The following is a 21,643-nucleotide window of genomic DNA, read 5'->3' as shown; positions in this document are numbered from 1 at the left end:
AGGAACTGCTGCCTTCTTTTTAAGATGCAGCTAAGATATCAAGTCACTGGAGGAAGATGGATGATTCAGTGGGGCCAGGATAACCAGAAGTCATGTTAAAATAAATCAGGTTGGCGCCTCTTCATAATTATTATTACCACAAAAAGAAAACCACGAGATAATTCATTTTATAACGTTGAGATGGGAAGTGCCTTCCTAAAAATGTCACAAAACCCACAAGCAATTTTTTAAAAGGGATAAATTCAACTACACAAAAAAATCACCATGGAAATCCTGAGTGATGTGCAGTTGATTAAGACTGGAGACAAAGCGGCCGCTGGTGAAGCCATGCTGCCGAAGGTGCTGACATGCTTCCCTTCTCCTTCTCCTTCGGCTGATCACCCAGCAGGCGTTTGCCAATGGCAACCCTGCCACCCAAAGTGCTTGACATTACACAGGAAACTGCACTCTCACTTCCTGGAGGGTGTCCGCCATGTTGCCACCATGTGCATGCCGATTGGGTACCCACCTGTGACGTCAGTTCCTCGTGCTGTCATCGGTGGGTACAAGCAGTTCCTGGCTTTGTCTATGGAGACTGAGTTCACCTTCCCCTGCCATGAGAAGGTCAAGATCTTCTTGGTTGATCCGGCTGCATTTGTGGTTGCTTCCCCAGCCAAGGTTGAAGCAAAGGATGGGCTGCAGGAGTTGAATAAGGATGTGGGATTTGGTCTTTTTGACTAATCCCTAAAGACCAACCAACTCAGTCAGCTTTATTTATGAAACAAGAAAATAAAGGTTTATTTATTTATCTGTTTTTGAGACAGACTCTTGCTCTGTCGCCCAAGCTGGGGTGCAGTGGCGCTATCTTAGCTCATTGGAGTCTCTGCCTTCTGGGTTCAAGTGATTACTGTGCCTCAGCCTCCTGAGTAGCTGGGATTACAGGCTTGTGTCACCATGCCAGGTTAATTTTTATATTTTAGTAGAGATGGGGTTTCATCATGTTGGCCAGGCTGCTTTCAAACTTCTGATCTCAAGTGATCTGCCTGCCTCAGCCTCCCAAAGTGGTAGGATTACAGGCGTGAGCCACTGCGCCCAGCGGTTTACTTCTTTAAACAACAGAAATCTGGAAACAAGAACACAAAAAACAGCCAAAACCGTGGAAAAAATTATAACAAATGACACAGAAAATGCTACTTTTCCAGATTTATAAATTATTTCTACAGAGTTACAAGAAGATAATCCAGTGAACAAATGGGCAAGTGATGAAAACAGTTCAGAGATAAGGAAATGCAAATGGTTCCTGGACATTTGACAATTTCACTAAAAAGTAAGAGGAAGTCCTATTAAGTCCCATTAAGACCATTTGGGATACCACATTTTAACCCTCATATTGGTAAAGATAAAAAAAAGTGTGAATACAATTCAGGACTATTGAGGACGTGGGGAAACAGGCACTCTCTTATAATGTTGGTAAGGATGTGAACTGGTACCTTGTCAATAAATGGTAATTGGTAATAATATCCATGAAAATTAAAAGGCACACACCCTGTAACCCAGAAATTCTATGGACTCCCCCGCCCCCCGCCAACACAGTGTGAAATGTTGCCCTCAAGGCCAGGTGCAGTGGCTTACGCCTGTAATCCCAGGACTTTGGGAGGCTGAGGCAGGTGGATCCCTTATATCAGGAGTTCGAGACAAGCCTGGACAACATGATGAAATCCCGTTGCTACCAAAAATACAAAAAAATTAGCTGGACGTGGTGGCCCACATCTGTGGCCTGCACCTGTGGTCCCAGCTACTCAGGAGGCCAAGGCAGGAGAATCGCTTGAACTCGGGAGGTGGAGGTTGCAATGAACTGAGATCATGCCACTGCACTCCAGCCTGGGTGACACAGTGAGACTCTAGCTCAAAAAAAAAAAAAAAAAAAAAAAGAAAAAGAAAGAAAAGAAAAAGAAATGTTGCACCCAAAAGAAAACCTACTTCAGCACTTAAGGTAAGAACAAAAGATAAGCAATAATTCTGGGCAGAAACTAATTGTTATACCCCAATATTCATTCTCTCCTTTTTCCTTCTTAATAGAGTCCCACATTTTTAACAGGTATCCTGGATTGTGACTGCATTTTCTATCCTCCTTTGTGTGTTTCGTAAAATGAGATAAAACTGAAAGTTGGGAGGTGTCCTTCTCATGAGGGAACATGTTGGTTTTTCCCCTGGCTGAAATGCAGAAGTGAAGCCTGGAGCTTAAGCAGCCATTTTCCAACACGAGAAGAAAGTGATACACTGAGAACAGAAGAACAATGAGACAGAAAGAGCTTCGGTTTTGGAGACTGTAGCTGCCTACAGCAGCCCTGAGTTACCCCAACTCTGCTCATTTTGTACACAAAATAAACTTTTCTATTTTTTTTTTTTTTTTTTTGAGATGGAGTCTCACACTGTTGCCCAGGCTGGAGTGCAGTGGCAGCGCAATCCTGGCTCTTTGCAACCTCCACCTCTCGGGTTCAAGCATTGTCCTGTCTTAGCCTCCTGAGTAGCTGGGATTACAAGTCTGCGCCACCATCCCTGGCTAATTTTTGTATTTTTAATAGAGATGGGGTTTCATCATGTTGGCCAGGCTGGTCTCAAACTCCTAACTTCAGGTGATCTGCCCGTCTCAGCCTCCCAAAGTGCTGGGATTATAGGCATGAGCCACTGCGCCCAGCCTGAACTTCTATCTTCCTTAAAACACTAAATCATTACTTTAGATAAAAGTTTTTGATAAATCATGTTATATACACAACATTGAATATTACACAACTCTTAAAAAGAATGAATCAAATCTATTGAGGTATACATGTAGAATACCCAGATATAGTGAAATGAAATGCTTTACAAGATACTGATTTTATGTGAAACAAGTTTCTAAAAGGTTGTTATTGCTTGTTACCATCTGTGCAAAGAATAAAAATATCGAGATGATATGTTTGTAAGTAGATAAAATCTCTCTTTCTGGAATGGTACAAGAGACTGGTAACAGGAGTTACCTCTGAGCAAGAGAACTGGAGAGCTAGGGAAAGGAATGGAAGAGAGACTGCCAACTCTAGCACTTTTTTGTACCTTTTTGTTCTTTTGCATGCGTTATTTAAAGTAAATAATAACGTTTAAAAAATTAAAATATGTAGCTGAGATGTCCAGTATGTTCACCTGTTTGGGAATGAGACAGACAGAAATAGCTGGTGGGGCGGGTGCAGGGAACGAGGGACGTAAGCAATGTTTAGGAAGTAGCACATGTATCACAGCCTAATTGGAGATAGCATCCTGTTGGCACCAGCAGATGAGAGAGGCTGATGCAAATGAATAAGGCATTAGCAATGAAATCCAGAAAGTAGCAACAGGCCAAGAGGAATTTGTATGACAAATCTGAGAAGACCAGGTTCTGACTATGTATGCTTCTGCCTGAGACAGAAAAATCGTCAGTGGTTACTTCTAGAGAATTGCAGTGTGTGGTCATGTGCATACTGAGGACTGAGTAGGAAAGTGGTTGAATTTTCTAGCAAGTCACTGAGTGATAATTTGTTTACTGAATTGAAGCATTTTTTTCTTCTCCAGCCTAGCAGTGAGCTATGCATATATATAATATATATACACATACATATATACATATATATGCATATATGCATACATATATGTATACACATATGTATATATGTATACACACATATATACGTGTGTGTGTGTGTGTATGTATTTTTATGGAGACACCCCAGTGGATTTCCACAATAGATGTATTTTTGAATGTAGGAGCTGGAGGGATGTTTCATTTTCTTGGTACGGAAAACACACCTAAACAAGGGTGATTAGAGGAAGGTGGCTGAGGGTTTTAAAGGTGCCGAAAAGAAGTGAGGAGCCATATCTTTCAGGCATATCTTGTAGGACAGCAGCAGGTGTGAATCAGAAGTTTTGCTTTTAAGTGTGTTAGGGAAATTGGCATAGATACTGCTTATGATATGAATGAGTAATCAATTTGACTGAATAAGTAAAAGTAACTCTAGTTAGGAATGTTAATATGAACTGCCTATTTAGTATGAGCCAAGTTGCTCTCATATAAATAGTTAGATGTTTAAGACTGAACGTAAGTCTTCTCTGAAGATGACAATAAACATGCTATGAACATGTTATGCAGCTTCAAAAATCCGTGCACACCTGGTAAAATGACTTAAAAAAATTGGCAATCCCCACTGCGGGTGAGAATATGGAGAAGGAAGATTCTTATACATTGCTGGTGTAAATGCAAAACGGTACACTCACTCCAGGGAATGTTTTTGCTTTTTTTTTTTTTTTTTAAGTTAAACAGGTAATTGGCATAGACCAAGAAATTTGATTTCCTTGGTTTTTGCCCCGAAGAAATGAAAACTTAGGTTCAAACAAAACCCTACATGTGAATGTTTGTTGTGGCTTTATTCATAATTGTCAAAAGTTGGAGACACCCAAATGTCCTTTTACTTGTGAATGGACATACAGACTGTGGTAAATTAAATACTACTCAGTAATAAAAGGAACTATTGAAACATGGATGAGTCTCAAATGTATTATACTAAGTGAAAGAAGTCAGACTCAAAATATATGATTCCATTTATGTGACATCCTACAAAAGACAAACTGTAGGAACAGAAAGCAGATTAGTGGTTGGCAGGGGCTGGGAGAGATTTACTCCAAAGGGGTGCAGGGACATTTTTGGGGTGATGATACTGTTCTATATTTTGACTATATTGGTATGCATACACAAATGTATGCATTTGTTAAAACTCATAAAACTGCATACTAAGAACTCTGAATATAACTATATGAAACTGATATCCCAATACAACTGACTTTAAAATAAAAAGCCTGTACTTTCAGGGAGCTTTCTAGGAATGTAGAAACATTCTGAATCTGTGGTGGTTACATGGGTATATACATATGAAATAGTTCATCCAGTTGAACATTTAATATTTGTGCACTTTATGCGCACCACTGAATGTATTTCACATCTTATTTTAAAAAATAAATGAAAAAAAAAGTCTGGTTGTAACTTATACTAGCAACAACAAAAGAGAGAGAGAGTGTGTGTGTTTGTGTGTGTGCATGTGTGCGTGTCTGTGTGTGTGTGTATGAGGGAGAGAAAATAGCATGCTGAGGAAAAGGATCAAATGACTGTCTACAACCCTGTTGGGATGGATATGGGACCTTGAGTATGGTGCTTGATAATGGCAGAAAGAAAGGTTGTGGCCACCAAAGACAAATGTCACCAAAGTTGAGGTAGGAGGCAGGACTCAACTCCAGAGGTGGGGCTGGGACACTGGACCAAAATGAGGACCAGCTTTGTATAAGACACACCCATCAGTGTGCCATGGCAACATCCAGAAGTTATCACCCCTTTCCATGGCAACAACTCAACAACCCAGAAGTTACCACACTTTCCTAGACACTTCTGCATAAACCACCCCTTAATTTGCATGTAATTAAAAGTGGTTTTATATATATGAGTACAGAACTGCCTCTGAGCCGCTACTCTGGGCACAGTGGCTATGGGGTATCCCGGCTCCACAAGGAGCAGTGCCTCTGCTACTGCTGTACACTGCCACTGCAGTAATAGTTGCAATCTAACACTACCAGCTCACCCTTGAATTCTTTCCTGGGTGAAGCCAAGAACCCTCCTGGGCTAAGTCCCAATTTTGAGGCTTTTCTGTGCTGCATCAATGTCACAGTCTTGCTTAAGGCTGACCCTTTGTATCAACATGTATTTGTTTTTCCCCTATCGCTTTATTCAGTTCTTCTTCTGACTCTTCCATTTCTAGTGATTTCTCCAACACAGCTCTGTTGAGAAGGAGGGGCTGAAGGAAAAGGCCTGAGCTATAAGGACACAGATATCAGGGTTCAGACCTTGGCTGTAATACTTACAAGTTATATGACCTTCGGCAAACTTCTCCATATATTTTCATCTGGTGCATTTCTTCTCTATGAGTCATTCATGTACACAGAAGTCTTAGTACCTCGGGGATCTTCAGGAACATTACACACCTCTCAGCAACAACTTTGGAGCACGCTGTTTCCTACTAATGCTCCTTTTTGAGCATTTGAATGATTTCTGTAGCATAATTTTTGTAGCAATAACAGTGAACCATAAAAACTCAATGGCCTCATTATCAAGTCATCTGCACAGGGCCAATTGATTTGGATGATATCAATTCTCTTAATCCTTCCCTGGAGTGCAGTGGGGCAGAGTCCTCCTTGCTTATTTTACACAGAAGAAAAACTACTGCAGTTCCTGGGCACCTCAGCTTTGTTTCTGGAAATATGAGGAAGTGCAAAGGTGTGGCATCCCTATTGGCAATCTACTGCATTCCCATGTGCGCATGGTGAACTTCCCTCACATGGATTGCAGGAGTAGCTCCCTGACTGACTGCTGAGGTCCTGGGGAAAGGGAACTTGAACACCATCTGGAATATAGGAATTTTTTGTAGGGGGAATGGTGAATAGGCAGACAGAGTTCATTTCCAGATTGTTATTCACTCCAAGCTTTTCAGATTCAATGTCTCTGGGGTGTGCATTGTTGAGCATCTTTACACGTCAGCCTGCTGCCATCAAACCCTGGACTTTATCCCAGAACTACAAATGAGATCTCAGCCCCCGAGTTGTCTGTCATGAGCCTCGGGGCCTGCTTTGCTGTGACTGGACACTCTACCATCTGTCCATCAGCTTTGAAGCGCTTCCCTCTTTTGTCCCAGGAATGCAATTAAGCGAGTTACTTGGAGCTGTGCCTTCAGTAATCTTACTGGAGGTTTACACAGTCATAGGGTGAGTTAACAGGGTAAGGGTTGAATGGGTGAGTCGGATGAGGAAAGTATTTTGTTTCTTGGCTTAGTTTTGCACGGTAGCATTTGTCTCCTTATGTGAAGAGATTGCAAGTTACTATCCTGCCATCTTCTCTACTGTATTGAATTACCAATATAATTGTAATCAGCACTTCTGGAGAGTGCTGATGGCCTATTTTGTACTTGTTTGTGTTAATCAATGTTAATTACAAAGCAAGCACAGGGGTTAACGAATTATAATGGGCTTAATTAAGCTTGACAGTAACAAATGACATAACCTTTATGTTATGGCCTGTTTAAAGTAACAAAAAAAAAAAAAAAAAAGGGGACAAAATCGGCCAGAAAATCATCACATAGGAATCCATATTCATATACTGGTTACCTACAGGAACAGAATAGTATAATGAATTTATTGGTTTTGCTAATTGTCAAGTTAAATTTTTACCACGCTGGCACTACTGGGAGTACAGAGAACTATTAGGCCTGCTTTTTACCCTCAAAAAATGTGTAATTTTATTGGAAGAGAGACACAGAAAACCGAGTTTTAAAATGCTCCAATGAGTCACAAGCGAGTGGTGCCTACCATGTTACAAAGCATTTGGAAGAGACGGGGATCACCGTGGGTTGGTGCAGTGGAGGAAGACTGGAGAAGGTAGAACTCAAAGAAAAAACTAGACAGAGGAGAGGAGGAGAGAAGTAGGCATTCTTACTGGATGCACGGGTGGAGCAAAGGTTTGGAGGCAGGAATGCAAATACTGTGTTTGGTGAGCATGCATGCTTCTGTGAACCTGCTTCATTGATTTAAGTGCCACAGAAGGATAAGGGAAGTGTCATCCACAGTCACACTACCTGGTCTGAGCCTTGATCTCCTCATGTATAGAGTAAGAAATGACCACAAAGACACTTCTGGTGCCCAACTACAGCTGCAAAAGTCCTTGAGCAGGACCTTTTCCCATTAGATGACATAGGATGTTTTTGGATGCAAGCAATAACACACACACCCAAACAGAACGGCTTCCATAACAATCATCCGTTTACTGCTCCTAAGTCTACTGGTCAGCTTGGTCATTCAGCTGCTCTGGATGGGCTCGGTCGTTCTGGGCTGTTGTCACTCATACATCTGATGTCTTGGTGGAGGTTGGCTGGAGTGACGTGGCCCACTCACACGTCTGGTAGCTGGCTGGCTATTGGTTGCAGGGCTGAATTTGACTGGGACACACCAGCATTCAGCAGGTTAGCCTGGGCTTGCTCACTTGACAGCAACAAGTTTCCTAGAGCCAGAGTTAGGAAGCATGCAAGGCCTCTGAGGCCAAGGCTTAGAAACGATATGAAGCCAATTCTGCTGCATTCTGTGTGCCAAGGCAAGTTCCAGGGCCAGCCATATTGAAGAGGTGGAGAGAGATTCCACTTCTTGAGGGGAGCTGCAAAATGACATTGCAAGGTATGAGTCCGGGGAAGAGAAGCATTTACGACGATTTTTAAACTTTACTCTGTGTTTCAGGCAAAGAGGCTTTCTCACTATTCCAGAAGCAGGACTTGTTTTTCCAACACTAAACATTTGTTCAAGGAATTTCCTCTGCTTTAGGGGGTTCAAATTCTGTCCCTCCTGCAAGACCGATCTCCAAAACTAATTCATCCATGAAACTTTTCCCTATCCCTTTAAATAAATATGGTTTCTCACTCTTTTGAAGTTAAAATGAGGCCACAGACTCTACAAAGTCTATCAGTTCTGAACTATTTATGACCATACAGTTTTATATATATAGTTGCATATAGTTAGATGCAATTGAAAACAATCTTTTTTATCTTAGCATATAAAATGACTATGATTTAGGGTGATAGCATCTATTAAATTGAATCTACTGTAATTTCTTTATTCACTTTTGCTGTAAAAGAAAGCAGGCATTGGTGGCTACCTGCCTAAAGCTTTACTAAAATTACTTAGTATGATTTTTGCGATTATCTTTACTGTGATTTTGGAGTTCAGATTTTCTATCTGACCCTAAAGCATACTTTTTCAAATTATCCCTGCTTTTAATGTTTAGTATTTTAGAAGATTCTAAATATACTTTAAATTTTGTGACTTAGAAAGTGAAAATCGCAGGCCAGGAGCAGTAGATCACACCTGTAGTCTCAGCACTTTGGGAGGCCGAAGTAGGTGAATCACTTCAGGCCAGGAGTTTGAGACCAGCCTGGCCAACATGGTGAAACCCCATTTCTACTGAGAATACAAAAATTAGTCGGGTGTGGTAGCAGGCACCTGTAATTTCAGCAACTTGGGAGGCTGAGGCAGGAGAATTGCTTGAACCCGGGAGGTGGAGGTTGCAGTGAGCCAAGATAGCACCACTGCACTCCAGCCTGGGGGACAGGGCAAGACTCTTTGTCAAAAAAAAAAAAAAAAAAAAAAAAAAAAACAAAAAGAAAAAAAACAAAAGGGTGCTGGGTTTGGACTTGGTATCTGTGATTTCTGTCTCTGGTACTATTATTTATTATACATTTATTTGAAAACCCAGAAAACACTTGTTTTTCTCTTTGGCTAACCACATAACTCTTAAATTCAACTTAAGTCCCTTGGTGTAAGGCACTCCTGTAACAGATATTAAGTGTATCATGTGATATAATGCTTATGGTCAGTACTTCTAGCACATAGGGAAATGGATGGGTTTATGAGGTGTCAGTTATATCCTTTATCCCAATTGAAGTGTTCCAGTCTGATGTTCATCAAGATTTTCAAAAAGTCATGTTTGTAAGAAAGTAAATCAATTTTATTCCTCAGAGGCTAGGATGAAGAAAAAGCACAGCTCATGAAAAATACAGTATTTTTCTTCTGATGACAGTATTCCCTGATGATTCAAATATTTTGAGGTGGTGAACATTCTATTACAGTGCTATTTCACTTCGAAATGAAGAAGCTAAGACTCAGAGAGTTTAAGTCACTGAAAAGTTTTTGGCAATTAAAAAAGTTTTTAAAATAGAGATTAAAAAAAATTTGAAAAGAAGTTTTAAAAAAGAGATTGCTAAACATCAGGAAAAAAATGTCAATAAATGAAGACCAAAATAAACTACATCAAAACAAACTAAACAACCACATCCCCCACCTCACATATGCATCTTGAGACCATTTGGGTTTTAATCCAGATCTCAGAATTTTCTCTTCTCCTTCCCATCACAATTCAACCTTCTGACAAAACAAAAATGTCAGCCGGGCTTGGTGGCTCATGCCTGTAATCCCAGCACTTTGGGAGGGAGAGGCAGGCGGATCACGAGGTCAGGAGTTCGAGATCAGCCTGTCCAACATGATGAAATCCCCGTCTCTAATAAAAATACAAAAATTAGCTGGGCTTGGTGGTGGGCACTTGGTGGTGGGAGAATCGCTTGAAACCGGAAGGTGGAGGTTGCAGTGAGCCGAGATCGCACCACTGCATTCCAGCCCGGGGAACAAGAGCAAAACTCTGTCTCAAAAAAAAAAAAAAAAAAAAAAAAGTATATATATATACACACACACACAAAATAAAAATAAAAATGTCTTTTATTCATCCAATTGAATTTTAAAATCATAGATTCTTAAACCTTTTTTATGCCGTGGACCCTTTGGGTTGTTTGGTGAGAGTAACATTTTCAGAATAACATTTTAAAATGCATAAAATAAAATACACGGGATTACAAGGAAAATCAATTATACTGAACTATAACTATCAAAATGTTAGAAAGAAATGTGATCTTAAGGTAGGTTTGTTATTTAGTGACTCGCCTGAGTACCCACCCCTTCTTTGGGGGGCCCCTCCTACATTGACTGGGCGTGGCCATGTGACTGCCTTTGGTCAGTGAAAGTTCAACAAAGGCTTGTGCATAGGGCTTGCTCTCCTGGAGGCGTGTCTCGCTGCCGCCAGAAACCTGGAAACTGGTCTAAACTTTTTGAGGATGAAAAAGCAAAATGCATCAACTTTTCCTCACCCCAGCTGAGCCTAGACCCCAGCCACAAAGCACAGGTGACACCAGCAACCCACAGAATTGAGAGAAATAATAACTGGTTTTTGTTTTAAGCCTCCACATTTTTGGCAATTATTTTTATGCATCAGTACATGACTGATATGGATCCCTAAATTCTATTACTGACCTTTTGGGCCCCGGATTTAGAGTTGTTTTTTTTTTTTTTTTTTTTTTTTGAGACTGGGTCTCTGTCCCTCAGGTTGGAGTACAGCGGTGCCATCTTGGCTCACTGCGACCTCCGCCTCCCATGCTCAAGCGATTGTCCCACCTCAGCCTCCTGAGTAGCTGGGACTACAAGCACACGCCACCATGAGTGGCTTGTTTTTTGTTTGTTTTGTTTTGTCGTAGAGACAGGGTTTTACCGTGTTGCCCAGGCTGGTCTCGAACTCCTGAGTTCTGGCAATCCATCCTCCTTGGCCTCCCGAAGTGTTGGGATTACAGGCATGAGCCACCGTGCCCGGCCTAGAGCTTCTGTAACTGTTTTTCACTATCAGTATTTTAAGCTCTCACAGTTTGCGTAGAGGTCATCTATCCCCTGCCTCCTTGCAGGGAGGGTGGCAGCGGGCAGCATCTTTACTCCCCGAACGTGCTGGAAATGCCACGTCTCAGGCTTCCCCTCCGACCTGCCCATAAGAAGCCGCAGTTGCACAAGACCGCCAGGTGATTCCTTTAAACATTCAAGTTTGCAAAGCACTTCAAAGTAGGCACACTAAAGTTTGAGAAGATGAGCAAACCCCTTATCTTATAATAATCTTCCCTTTCAGAAACTTCCTTCACGCTCTAATAGAAATGTTTTCTGCTAAGAAAGTCCCCGTTCCATATCGTCTGCGATGATCAAGCCTTACTGCCTCCTATTGAAAAGCTCCAGGCATGCTGTTTGTTGTCTAAAGCGTCTGCCGGTGGGCGATGGTCCGTTTTGTGTCAGACGGCAAAGTCGTGGATGGACAGGGTGCTTATAAACACATGTAGGTTGTTGGAATTACATTAACGAATGAATGAGCAAAACCTGCTAAACTACCGACCAGTGAAACCCCGATACAGAAAATCGCTGTCATGAGTAAGCTAGCACTCCTCCTGAAAAGTTTGAATACTGAACTGGCCAGCGTCTGCGCGCCGACGCCCCCCAAGTGGCCGGAGTGACCCGGAGCAGGAGTGGAGGTCTCTCGGCTCCGCGCGTTGGGCCCGCACAGTTTGTCCCCACGCAGCTCCCATATAAGGCGGGCCCCTCCCCTGCCACCCGCAGCTAGGGCGCCGCGCTGGCTCCCTGGCGGCTTCTCAAACCAACCCCCCGCTACTGCGCATGCTTGGCCCGCTCGCCCGCTCCTTAATATCCTGCTCCGGGTGTTCCTGCCACCCATTGGTCAAATTCGCACCCAGCTCTGCTCCAGACAGGGAAAACCCAGTGATTTCCGCGCTCTAGAAACAAAGGGATGCTATGATCCCTGCTGGCCCTAGGGATCCAGGGAAGGTTATGGGAAGATAATTCTTTGTGTAAGTGGGTTGCGTATTTGCATACATCATCCCACTTGATGCGTTCACCAACTCTATGCCGTTGTTCCTGATTTGCAGATGAGGCAAGAAGCCTCAGAGGCGCCCAGTAATTCAAAATGGATGGCTGACAAGGCTAGTGTTGGAGCTAGGACTTAAAAACAGGAGCTCCGCCTCCATTGCTTGAGTCCCCCATTATAGCTTGGCTTCTTGGAGGGGCTGCTCCTGTGGCTCACAGGTGGGCTTCTGGGTGTGTGTAAACGATTTCATGCATGCTCGATTCAGTGAATGAATGCATTTACTTTCTACACAGGAAAGGAGGTGGAGCTCACTTCTACCAGAGGCTCTAAGCCTTAGGATACCAGTTGTCGGCCTGGCGCGGTGGCTCACGCCTGTAATCCCAGCACTTTGGGAGGCTGAGGCGGGCGGATCATTTGAGGTCAGGAATTCGAGACCAACCTGGCCAACATGGTGAAACCCCGTCTCTACTAAAAATACAAAAATCAGCCGGGCGTAGTGGCACATGCCTGTAGTCCCAGCTACTCGGGAGGGTGAGGTAGGAGAATCGCTTGAACCCGGGAGGTGGACGTTGCAGTGAGCCGAGATCGCACTATTACATTCCAGACTGGGTGACAGAGCAAGACTGTCTCAAAAAAAAAAAAAAAAAAAAGATACCAGTTGTCTTCGCCTTTAACTCCCTTATGATTAAAACTAAAAATTACTAAAGTGTAACAAAAGTGCAAAACGAGTTCAAATAAGGTTTGATTCTAGCCAATATAACGACATTCCCGCACACATTTAAAACATCCAACACCCTATTAACCGCTTGGAGCTCCTTAGGGTAGCAGAGAAGGCCCTAGCGGAGTTCGCCACTAACAAGCTGTGATCATCTCTGCGACTCAGTTTGTTCGAGGGTAAAATGGATGAGTTAACTCATGCTTGACTGGGTGAAGCCAGGTCCTTGCTAAGGGCTGAAAAACTGGCTTTGGTCATCTGACCCCAGGACTGTGATCCTTGCCGCTGGCTTTAAATTGCTGCGATCCTCTTCTCTCCAGTTTTTCAGGCTGTAAGGGTGGGTTCTAGTTTTCCTGAAACCATCCGTCCCTGGTCGCCCTCCATAACCTCTGCGCCACGGTCCACAACGTGGCCCTTCCAGACTAGGGGATCCCGAAGGCGGCGCCCAGGCCCCGCGGCCCCGCCCCTCCGCGCCGCCCGGCCGTCGCCAAACCGCGGCGCACGGATCACGCGGGCCGGAGCCGCTCTGGGCATGCTCAGTGGCCTGGCAGGTGGGGCCGCCGCGGAACTCCAGGTCCGGCCGGGAGCGGAGGGGCGGGGGCGAGAGGGAAGTGGGCGGGAGCCGGGATCTGAGTTGCCAGCGTCGCCGGCGACCGCGGAGTTCTGGGCTGGTGGGACCCCGCGCGGGCTGGGTCGGGATGAGCGATGGCATCGGTCAAGGTGGCCGTGAGGGTCCGGCCCATGAATCGCAGGTGAGTGGGGCCGCCCGCGCCCCGCCCCCTTGTCGCGCGCCCACCCAGAGGAAGCCTGTTTCCAGCTCCCCCAAAGCCAGCCTGGACTTAAAAGTGTCACCGGCTGGTCCTGGCCCACCGGGCCCAAGCTGTGGCCTCTGGGGGCCTGGAGAACTTCGTGCACTGCTGTCCCGTTCACATTGCCCTGGAGAGGACCCTGGTGGTAAAGGAGAAGATTCTATTAACTCTCTCCACCCTATTAACTTGAGCTTTTCCTGTTCCCCCTTTAAAAAAGCATCAAGGGAACATTACCATGAAGATGTAAAATAGTTGGGGGGATGGTGAGAGTGCTGACGGGGGCACCACGAGCTGTCAGGCGAACCCCTCATTTCTACCAACTCAGAAGTTCTCTTAACAATTAACCATGCTACTTTTTAATCTTTCAGTTAGAGATGATTTTGATTCCGTGAATGTCTAATCCATAACTTAGCAGTCCCTAACTTTATGTCAGAGACAACTCTGACAAAGTCCTGACTCCTAGAAAAAAGTCAAGGACGCTTTACACGTGTTTGAAATATTCTGATATTAAGAGAGAGGAAGAGTGTTACACACAAAATTTAATCTTGTTATGTATTTCTACAAAGTAATGCTTTTCAGAATCCTTATCTTCATTCACTGAAAAATAGTGTGTGCTCCCTTTTCAATGACTTCTTTTAATCAGTTTAGGAAGATTCTTTGGAAAAGTTACTTTTTAAATTGGTTTGACTTTAAAGAATGAAGTAGACCTAAATGGGATGTGTCCTCAAAGGTGATAGGCGAGGTTCACACAGAGCTATTTGATTTTATTGACTTCTCTGCCAAGTTGGTGGATATTTGACTTAACATAGGCCTTTTTTGCTTTTGTCATATCAACTTGTGGAGGTTAATGTTTGGTAGTTCTGACGCCTGATTGGGGCATCTGAAGACCATAAAATCAAAAGATTTCCGGAACCTTATTTGACTCATCTGAATCTGTTTCTTCTCTTGGCAAGTAGGAAATCATTATTTTGGTTTGTAATAATTAAAACCCAATGTTTTTAGAGTATGCTTTTTGTGACTTTTGAGTTATTTCTAAAGCGGTTTAGAGTAAGAGTTTGACTTTTTTGCTCTAAGGGAATATTTATGTTTCTGTGTACATTCAATCATAGAAGATAAACTTCACAAAGATTTTTCTTTATTATGGATTTTCATGTATATGGAAGTTCTTTTTCTCCTTTGGAATAATATGAGCATATGCTAGCAAATTGTGTTGTGTAACTTTAGAAAGTATTTGTTAAGCACCTACCAAACACATAGCATTGTGCTGGGTGCTTTCTGGGGTACAAGGGGAATGAGACCTGGTGAGCCCGTGATCTGGTGAGAGAGGGATTATGTACTGGCATGAGTCTTGTGAAATATTGGGCCTGCTGGGACAGGAACTGTGAGTTCAGTGCCTTGCCAGTGTAGGCCTGGAGCCCAGGGACATGGAGGGATGGCAGGAAATAAGTCCAGAGGCCTTGGGCTTTGAGGAGGCAGGTTCACGTGATGTTATTTATATTCTCAGTAGAGAACTCTGGTGGTGTCAAGATTGAGGTAAGAGGCAGGGGATCAGCAGTCTGAGCCAGAGGTGAAATGGGAAGGCAGGATAGTTACACGAAGACCATTCACTGGCAGAATTGGCAGGATTTGGCAGCTCACTGGATGGGAAGAAGGGGGAAAGATGCGAGTGTAGAATCATTAACTGAGGTTTGATGCTGAGGAAGGTGAGTAAAGATTGAGGAAGGTGGACAATGAAGTTGGTGTGTTCTCTCTTGGATGTGGAGAGTTACATGAGATGCAATACGTGTCAAGTACAAGCACAGAGCAAGTGTTTCATGCATGTTGACCTTGTTCATTATCTGAAGTGTGGGAAGGACATCCATCCCTCTGCAGAGGGATGGTGTCCAGCAGAAAGCTGAAAACGCGGGATTAGGTCTCAGGTGATTTGAGGATCGACATTTGGAAATCTTTTGCACATAAACCACAATTTAAGGATGTTACGTGAGAAGAAAAGGGAGCCAGGGATTGGACATTGGGATATCCCCCTCTTTAGGATTTCAGGGAGAAGATTGACTTGCAGTCCATAGAGGAGAACCAGCACAGCAAATAGTCATGGCAGGAAAGGGAGAAGAGCATCCTGAAGGAGGTGGTGGTGGTTAGTGTCAAATATTGCCAGGATGATGAGAATAAGATGGTGTCCTTGGTCTCAAAGACAAGGCTACTTGATAACCTTCCCAACAGTACTTTCAAGGAGAGTCAATGATTCAGAAGTTGGCAGTGAGTGGAAAGAGATATATAAATTGGCAACTGAATATACTTGACCTAATTTATAAGGAAAGACATGCATGCTATAATAGTGATAAAATGCCATTTTTTAGCCAGCGAGATTGATAAATGTTAACTGAGCATCAATTGCTGGTAGAGGAGTGATGAAACAGACACCTCTGCATTGGTCACAGAAGCATAAAGGATCAAAACATCTGAAACTTTCATATTGGGAAATTTGACAGTAGCTGTCAAGATTAGAAATCTTTATACTTAAGCAAAAAATGCTTCCCTTAAAAAAATTGGAAATCTATAAACTCTTTGATCTGACAGTTTCTAGTTTTTCTAATTTCTAATTTTTATTATATGGATTATATTTCTGCGTACAAAGATCTATGTGTAAAGATGATGATTTTTGCATCATTGTTTATAACAAAAAATCATAAATGACCTTAACATACAAAACTGGGAAATTTGTTAAGTTACGGCCTAAATCATTTGGTGGAACGTTATGCAACTCTTAGAAAGAGGGTGTTGATCTTAAAAGAGTTCCAAGGTAGAGGATTGAGAAAAGCAAGATATCCACAGTGGAGTAAAGTTGTGTGTATGTGTGTGCTAACAAATGTACACACACATACACACACACACACCCCCACAGGTTCATCTGTATGTAATGGTTTATAAGAAACCTAACACTGATACCTCTAAAGAGGAGGACTGATGATGAATCCATTTGGCAAAGGTGAAAGGCATTTTTTTCTTTTTACTGTTTGTTTTTTTCTCATGCGTAGTTTTATAATTAATACTTAGAATTAATTATTGACCCAGCAATGCTTATTTAGGTAATTTTAAAAAGTCACCTACAAAATTCATTGGCACTGGAGAAGTTTCAGTTGGTTGTGAGGAGGATTGAAGGAAGTTGTTAATAATTTTTTTAATGGTAATCTTTAGAGTAGTGGAGCCTCAGGCAAAGGGAAAGCAACCTACAGAGAAACAAGTCCCAGAGTTATTGGAAAGTAAGGACTGCTGGTGGTGGAGTGTTGAGTTTGACTGAGTTTCCAAACTAGGGGCCTTTGCAGTAATCAGTCAGCGTTGTAAGGAATGTGAGTGCTTGATTCAGGCTAAGATGTGATGAGATTATTTTTATTGCCTTGTAGCTTTCAATTATGTGGCAATAATACTCATTTCTAATGCGGAAGTGATTCTGTTGCATAGGCAAAGTAGTAGCCACTTTTATTGAGACTTGACTCTGTGCCAGACTCTCTGGTCCCAGCTCCAGGTACAAAATCCAGTTTAATCTTTGCAGACATCTTGGCATGTAGAGACTATTATTGTTATGCCATTGTACAGATTGGGAGACATAGTTTCTTGGTCTATTTGGACTGCTGTAACAAAATACCATAAACTGGGTGGCTTATAAACAACAAGCATTTATTTCTCGTAGTTCTGAAGCTTGGGATATCCAAGATCAAGGTGCCAGCAGATAGGCTATCTTGTGAAAGCCAGGTCCTCATACATAGTAGATTCCTGCTGTGTCCTCACGTGGTAGAAGGAGCAAACAGACTCCCTTGGGCCTGTTTTGTAAGGGTGCTAATCCCATTCACAAGGACCTCATGACCTGATCACCTCCCAAAGGCCCTACCTCTTAATACTATCTCAGTGAGGTGTTAGGTTTCAATATTTGAATTTTAGGGGGACACAAACATTCAGATCATAGCACATGGTTAACTTGCCCAAAGTCAAAGTCAGTTTCTTAAGACAGTCACAGCTATGCCTTTTTTTTTTTTTTTTTTTTTTTTTTTGAGACAGGGTCTTACCCTATTGCCCAAGCTGGAGTGCAGTGGCGCAGTCATGGCTCACTGCAGCCTCCACCTCCTGGTGGGCTCAGGTGATCCCCCTGCCTCAGGCTCCTGAGTAAGTGGGACTGTTAGTGCACACCACCACACTTAGCTAATTTTTAAAATTATTTATAGAGACGGGGTCTCCCTATGTTGCCCAGGCTGGTCTCAAACTCCTGGGCTCAAGTGATCCTCCCACCTTGGCCTCCCAAAATGCTGGGATTACAGGTGTGATCCACAAAAGAGTTGCAGTTGGGTGTGAAAAACACTGTTGTGGGTTCAGGTGAGATAACGCATGTGGATAAAGCTCTCCACACAGAGCCTGGCGTTCAGCAAGGGCGCCATGAAGAGTGCTTGTTGTCAGTACTGTTATTTTTACAGTTTAATAATTGTAACTTTATTCAAAAGCAAGTATTTAAAAAATGCCAAAAAATATTTACTGAGTGCTGGTGATGTGTCAGCTTTATAGCTATGTTTTATAATGTCCTTGCTTATCTGATAGGGCAAATTCACCCCATTCTTTCTCTTTCCTTACTGTTCTCAGCCTTTCTTCCTGATTAGCCTCTCAGGTAGAATCTAGTGTCAAGTCTATCAAGTTCAGGAGAAAAAAAGAAGAAAAAAACCACCAGTGGCATTTTGCCTGGATTAGGTATCTTTAGCGTGTACTGACGTCTTCCCCTTTTGAAAAGAAGATAGTGTCAAAGGGAAAGTAGTTCATAGTTAGCCTCTTAGGTTAGTGATGATGAGGACAAACATGTCTTGTATTAAGGACAGGAGGTATCTGTCAAGGCACTGCCAGGTACCAGGTACTACGCTCTTTTTTTTTCTTTGAGATGGAGTCTCGCTCTATTCACCAGGCTGGAGTGCAGTGGGGCGATCTAGGCTCACTGCAAGCTCCGCCTCCTGGGTTCACGCCATTCTCCTGCCTCGGCCTCCCAAGTAGCTGGGACTACAGGCGCCCGCCACCATGCCCAGCCAATTTTTTGTATTTTTGGTAGAGATGGGGTTTCACTGTGTTAGCCAGGATGGTCTTGATCTGACCTCGTGATTCACCCGCCTCGGCCTCCCAAAGTGCTGGGATTACAGGCCTGAGCCACTGCGCCCAGCCCGGCCCTATGCTTATTTCTTTACCTTGGCAATTGCATTTCTTCCTCCCACCAATTGACTGACTGATAAAAGCCCTCACTGTTTTTTTTTGTTTTTTGTTTTTTGTTTTTTTGAGACGGAGTCTCGCTCTGTCGCCCAGGCTGGAGTGCAGTGGCACCATCTCGGCTCACTGCAAGCTCCACCTCCTGGGTTCACCCCATTCTCCTGCCTCAACCTCCCGAGTAGCTGGGACTACAGGCACCCGCCAGCACGCCTGGCTAATTTTTTGTATTTGTAGTAGAGACGGGATTTCACTGTGTTAGCCAGGATGGTCTTGATCTCCTGACCTCGTGATCCGCCCGCCTTGGCCTCCCAAAGTGCTGGGATTACAGGCGTGAGCCACCGCGCCCTGCCAAGCCCTCACTTTTTATCTCCGTTTTACAGAGGGGGGACTGAGACCCCTCAGATAATAATGCTGCATTGAGCCAGCTCCTCCGGTTCCCTTCAGAGCCCTTTGTGTAGAGACTTGTTGCCTCGGGCTTACAGATGACAGAAGCCCGTGGCCTCAGGGAAGTGCCTATTGGAGAACACACTACACAAAAAAATAACAATAGAATCTGTGTACGGTTGAGATGGAACCTCTAGGGAATTATGGAGGCTGGAGGAAGAGATCTCCAGGGCTTCTGCAGTCTCTTTAGGTAAGAGGGTGGAACTTGAGTTGAGCCCTGAAGGGATATGACGAGTGACCTTATAGATAATTTCTGTTAGGTGCTTGGCAGATACTCTTTGGAAGTTGACATTGTCAGCCCATTCTACAGATGAGGAACAAGGGCTCAGAGACTGAAATAAGGAGATTGATTACTCAAAAATAAATAAGACTGCGCAAGGTCACACAGCTAGTATACTGTGATGCTGGATTTAAACCCAAGTCTCCCCTACTCTAACTTCCTAAAGTCCTTTCATTGTACAGAAAACTTAGTCGAGAGGTGGGCAGAGGGTGGCTGGAAGGTGGGAACATGTTTACTTCACTAATGATTTTAGACAAATTGAAGATTTTGTAAGAATTAGTTGGAAGTCTGGTAGACAGGGTGTTGTGAGGACTTTTCTTTGTTAAGCCTGGGCATTTGGGTTTTTCATCTCTAGATCCCTGTGCTGGCTGGTATGATAACTGTCGGCCATCTATGTGACTATTTAAGTTAACATAAAATAAAATAAAATAAGGATTTTAGTTAATTGCATTAGGCACACTTCAAATGCTCAATAGACGCATATTCAATAATGCAGATATAAATATATCCACCATCCTGGAAAATTCTCTTGTGCAACAAGACTGAATAAAGGCTTGAATTCCAGCTCTTTTACTTTCTAGCTTCATGCCTTGGCACTTTATTGAACATGTCTGTGCCTCAGTTTCTTCATCTGTAAAATGGAGATCTCCATAGGACCACCTCGTGGGGCTGAAATGGTAATTGAGTGAGGTAGCATTTCTTACAGTGTTGGGTCCAAAAGTAAGGGTTCTGTAAATATCAGGTATATTATTAGGCATTGTGAACTACTAATGGTTCGAAAACAGGGCTGTCATTTGCCATTTAGTGTTTTCCGAAGTTTCATCTAATAGCAGTGTAGGGAAATAATAATACTAGCACCAGTAACGGTGAACTTTTATTTACCATTTGCCAAGGGCTGTGCAAAGTGCCTTTTATGCATTATTGTCTCCCTGACTTTCCTGCCACCCCTCTGTGACACAAGACTAAGGTTCAAGATGTCTGTCTGAGTGCTGACAACCAGTGCAGGCAGACAGTAAAGAGAACTGAAATATGACCCATGGTGATCGGATTCTGGGCTTGGTTGTAATTGGAAAAGGCAGAGGCAAGGGGCAAAACTTACAAACAAAGCCCTGAAGAAGCAATCACTGTGTTTTCTGATTATGAAAATAATGTATGCTTATGAAACGTGTGTTATGCAGAAAAATATACCGAAGAGATCAAATCACAAATTGCTTATAATCCCACGATCTGGAGCTAACTACTCATAAACTTTTGGTGCATTTGTACCTAGTCTTTTTCCCGTTTGTGTAGGAACATAATGTACACACTTCTATATTCTGCTTTTGGGAGTTGCAAGAGACATTCTAAAGACCAGTCAGCAGGACATAGAGAAATGGGGAGTCAAAGATGATTCTGAGTGGCTTGGGGCCTTATTAAGTGGAAGAATGACCTTTCCCAAAGGCACCGATGCTGGCCCTGCGCGGGTCGGGGTGGGTGGAAGGGCTTGGTGGTCTGTTGATTTGTTTCGGGGTGCTTGTGGGAACTCCGGGCAGTAGAAACTCAGGTGAGTTATCAGCTCTGCGGATGTGCATTTGCAGGTGGGTCACCGGAAGGTGATAGTTGCTGTGGTGGAAGTGAGTTCTGTCTCCTAGGAAGAGCCCAGTAAGGAAGAAAGAGAGAGGGTAACAGCAGTGCTGCATGAGCCGGGTTCAGGCTGGAGCCCTTCAGTGGGCTAGCCGAGTGACTGGGCAAGCTGATTTTCCTCTTTAAGGCTCAGGTTCTGTTTTGTAAAACTGTGATTCTCAAAGTGTGGCCCAGAGACAACTGGGTGTCACTGACAACTGGGTGTCACTGAGACTCTTTTATAGGGGTTCACA

The 21,643-nt window shown here is 43.3% G+C and overlaps 3 protein-coding genes across 6 annotated transcripts in view; 2 read left to right on the top strand and 1 right to left on the bottom strand.

Annotated features, from left to right (window-relative positions):
* LOC126929186 (eukaryotic initiation factor 4A-I-like) overlaps positions 1 to 21,643 on the top strand; it is a 515,423-nt gene that overhangs the window by 98,955 nt on the left and 394,825 nt on the right. The gene's annotated exons all lie outside the window — the stretch shown is intronic.
* DSTN (destrin, actin depolymerizing factor) overlaps positions 1 to 21,643 on the bottom strand; it is a 1,228,633-nt gene that overhangs the window by 1,010,851 nt on the left and 196,139 nt on the right. The window lies entirely within an intron of this gene.
* The window catches only part of KIF16B (kinesin family member 16B), a 315,708-nt gene continuing 307,616 nt past the window's right edge, over positions 13,552 to 21,643 (top strand). For all 4 annotated transcript variants that reach the window (XM_050745331.1, XM_050745330.1, XM_050745327.1 and 1 more), the window contains exon 1: positions 13,552 to 13,774. In XM_050745331.1, coding sequence (XP_050601288.1) covers positions 13,728 to 13,774 — 47 coding nt within the window. In that variant the 5' untranslated portion in view covers positions 13,552 to 13,727. The remainder of the gene's footprint in view (positions 13,775 to 21,643) is intronic.

The sequence above is a fragment of the Macaca thibetana genome, chromosome 10 (assembly GCF_024542745.1).
Source record: "Macaca thibetana thibetana isolate TM-01 chromosome 10, ASM2454274v1, whole genome shotgun sequence".
NCBI classification, from domain to species: domain Eukaryota; kingdom Metazoa; phylum Chordata; class Mammalia; order Primates; family Cercopithecidae; genus Macaca; species Macaca thibetana.
Note: the sequence above shows the minus strand (reverse complement) of the source record. Positions and strands in the feature narration are given on the sequence as shown.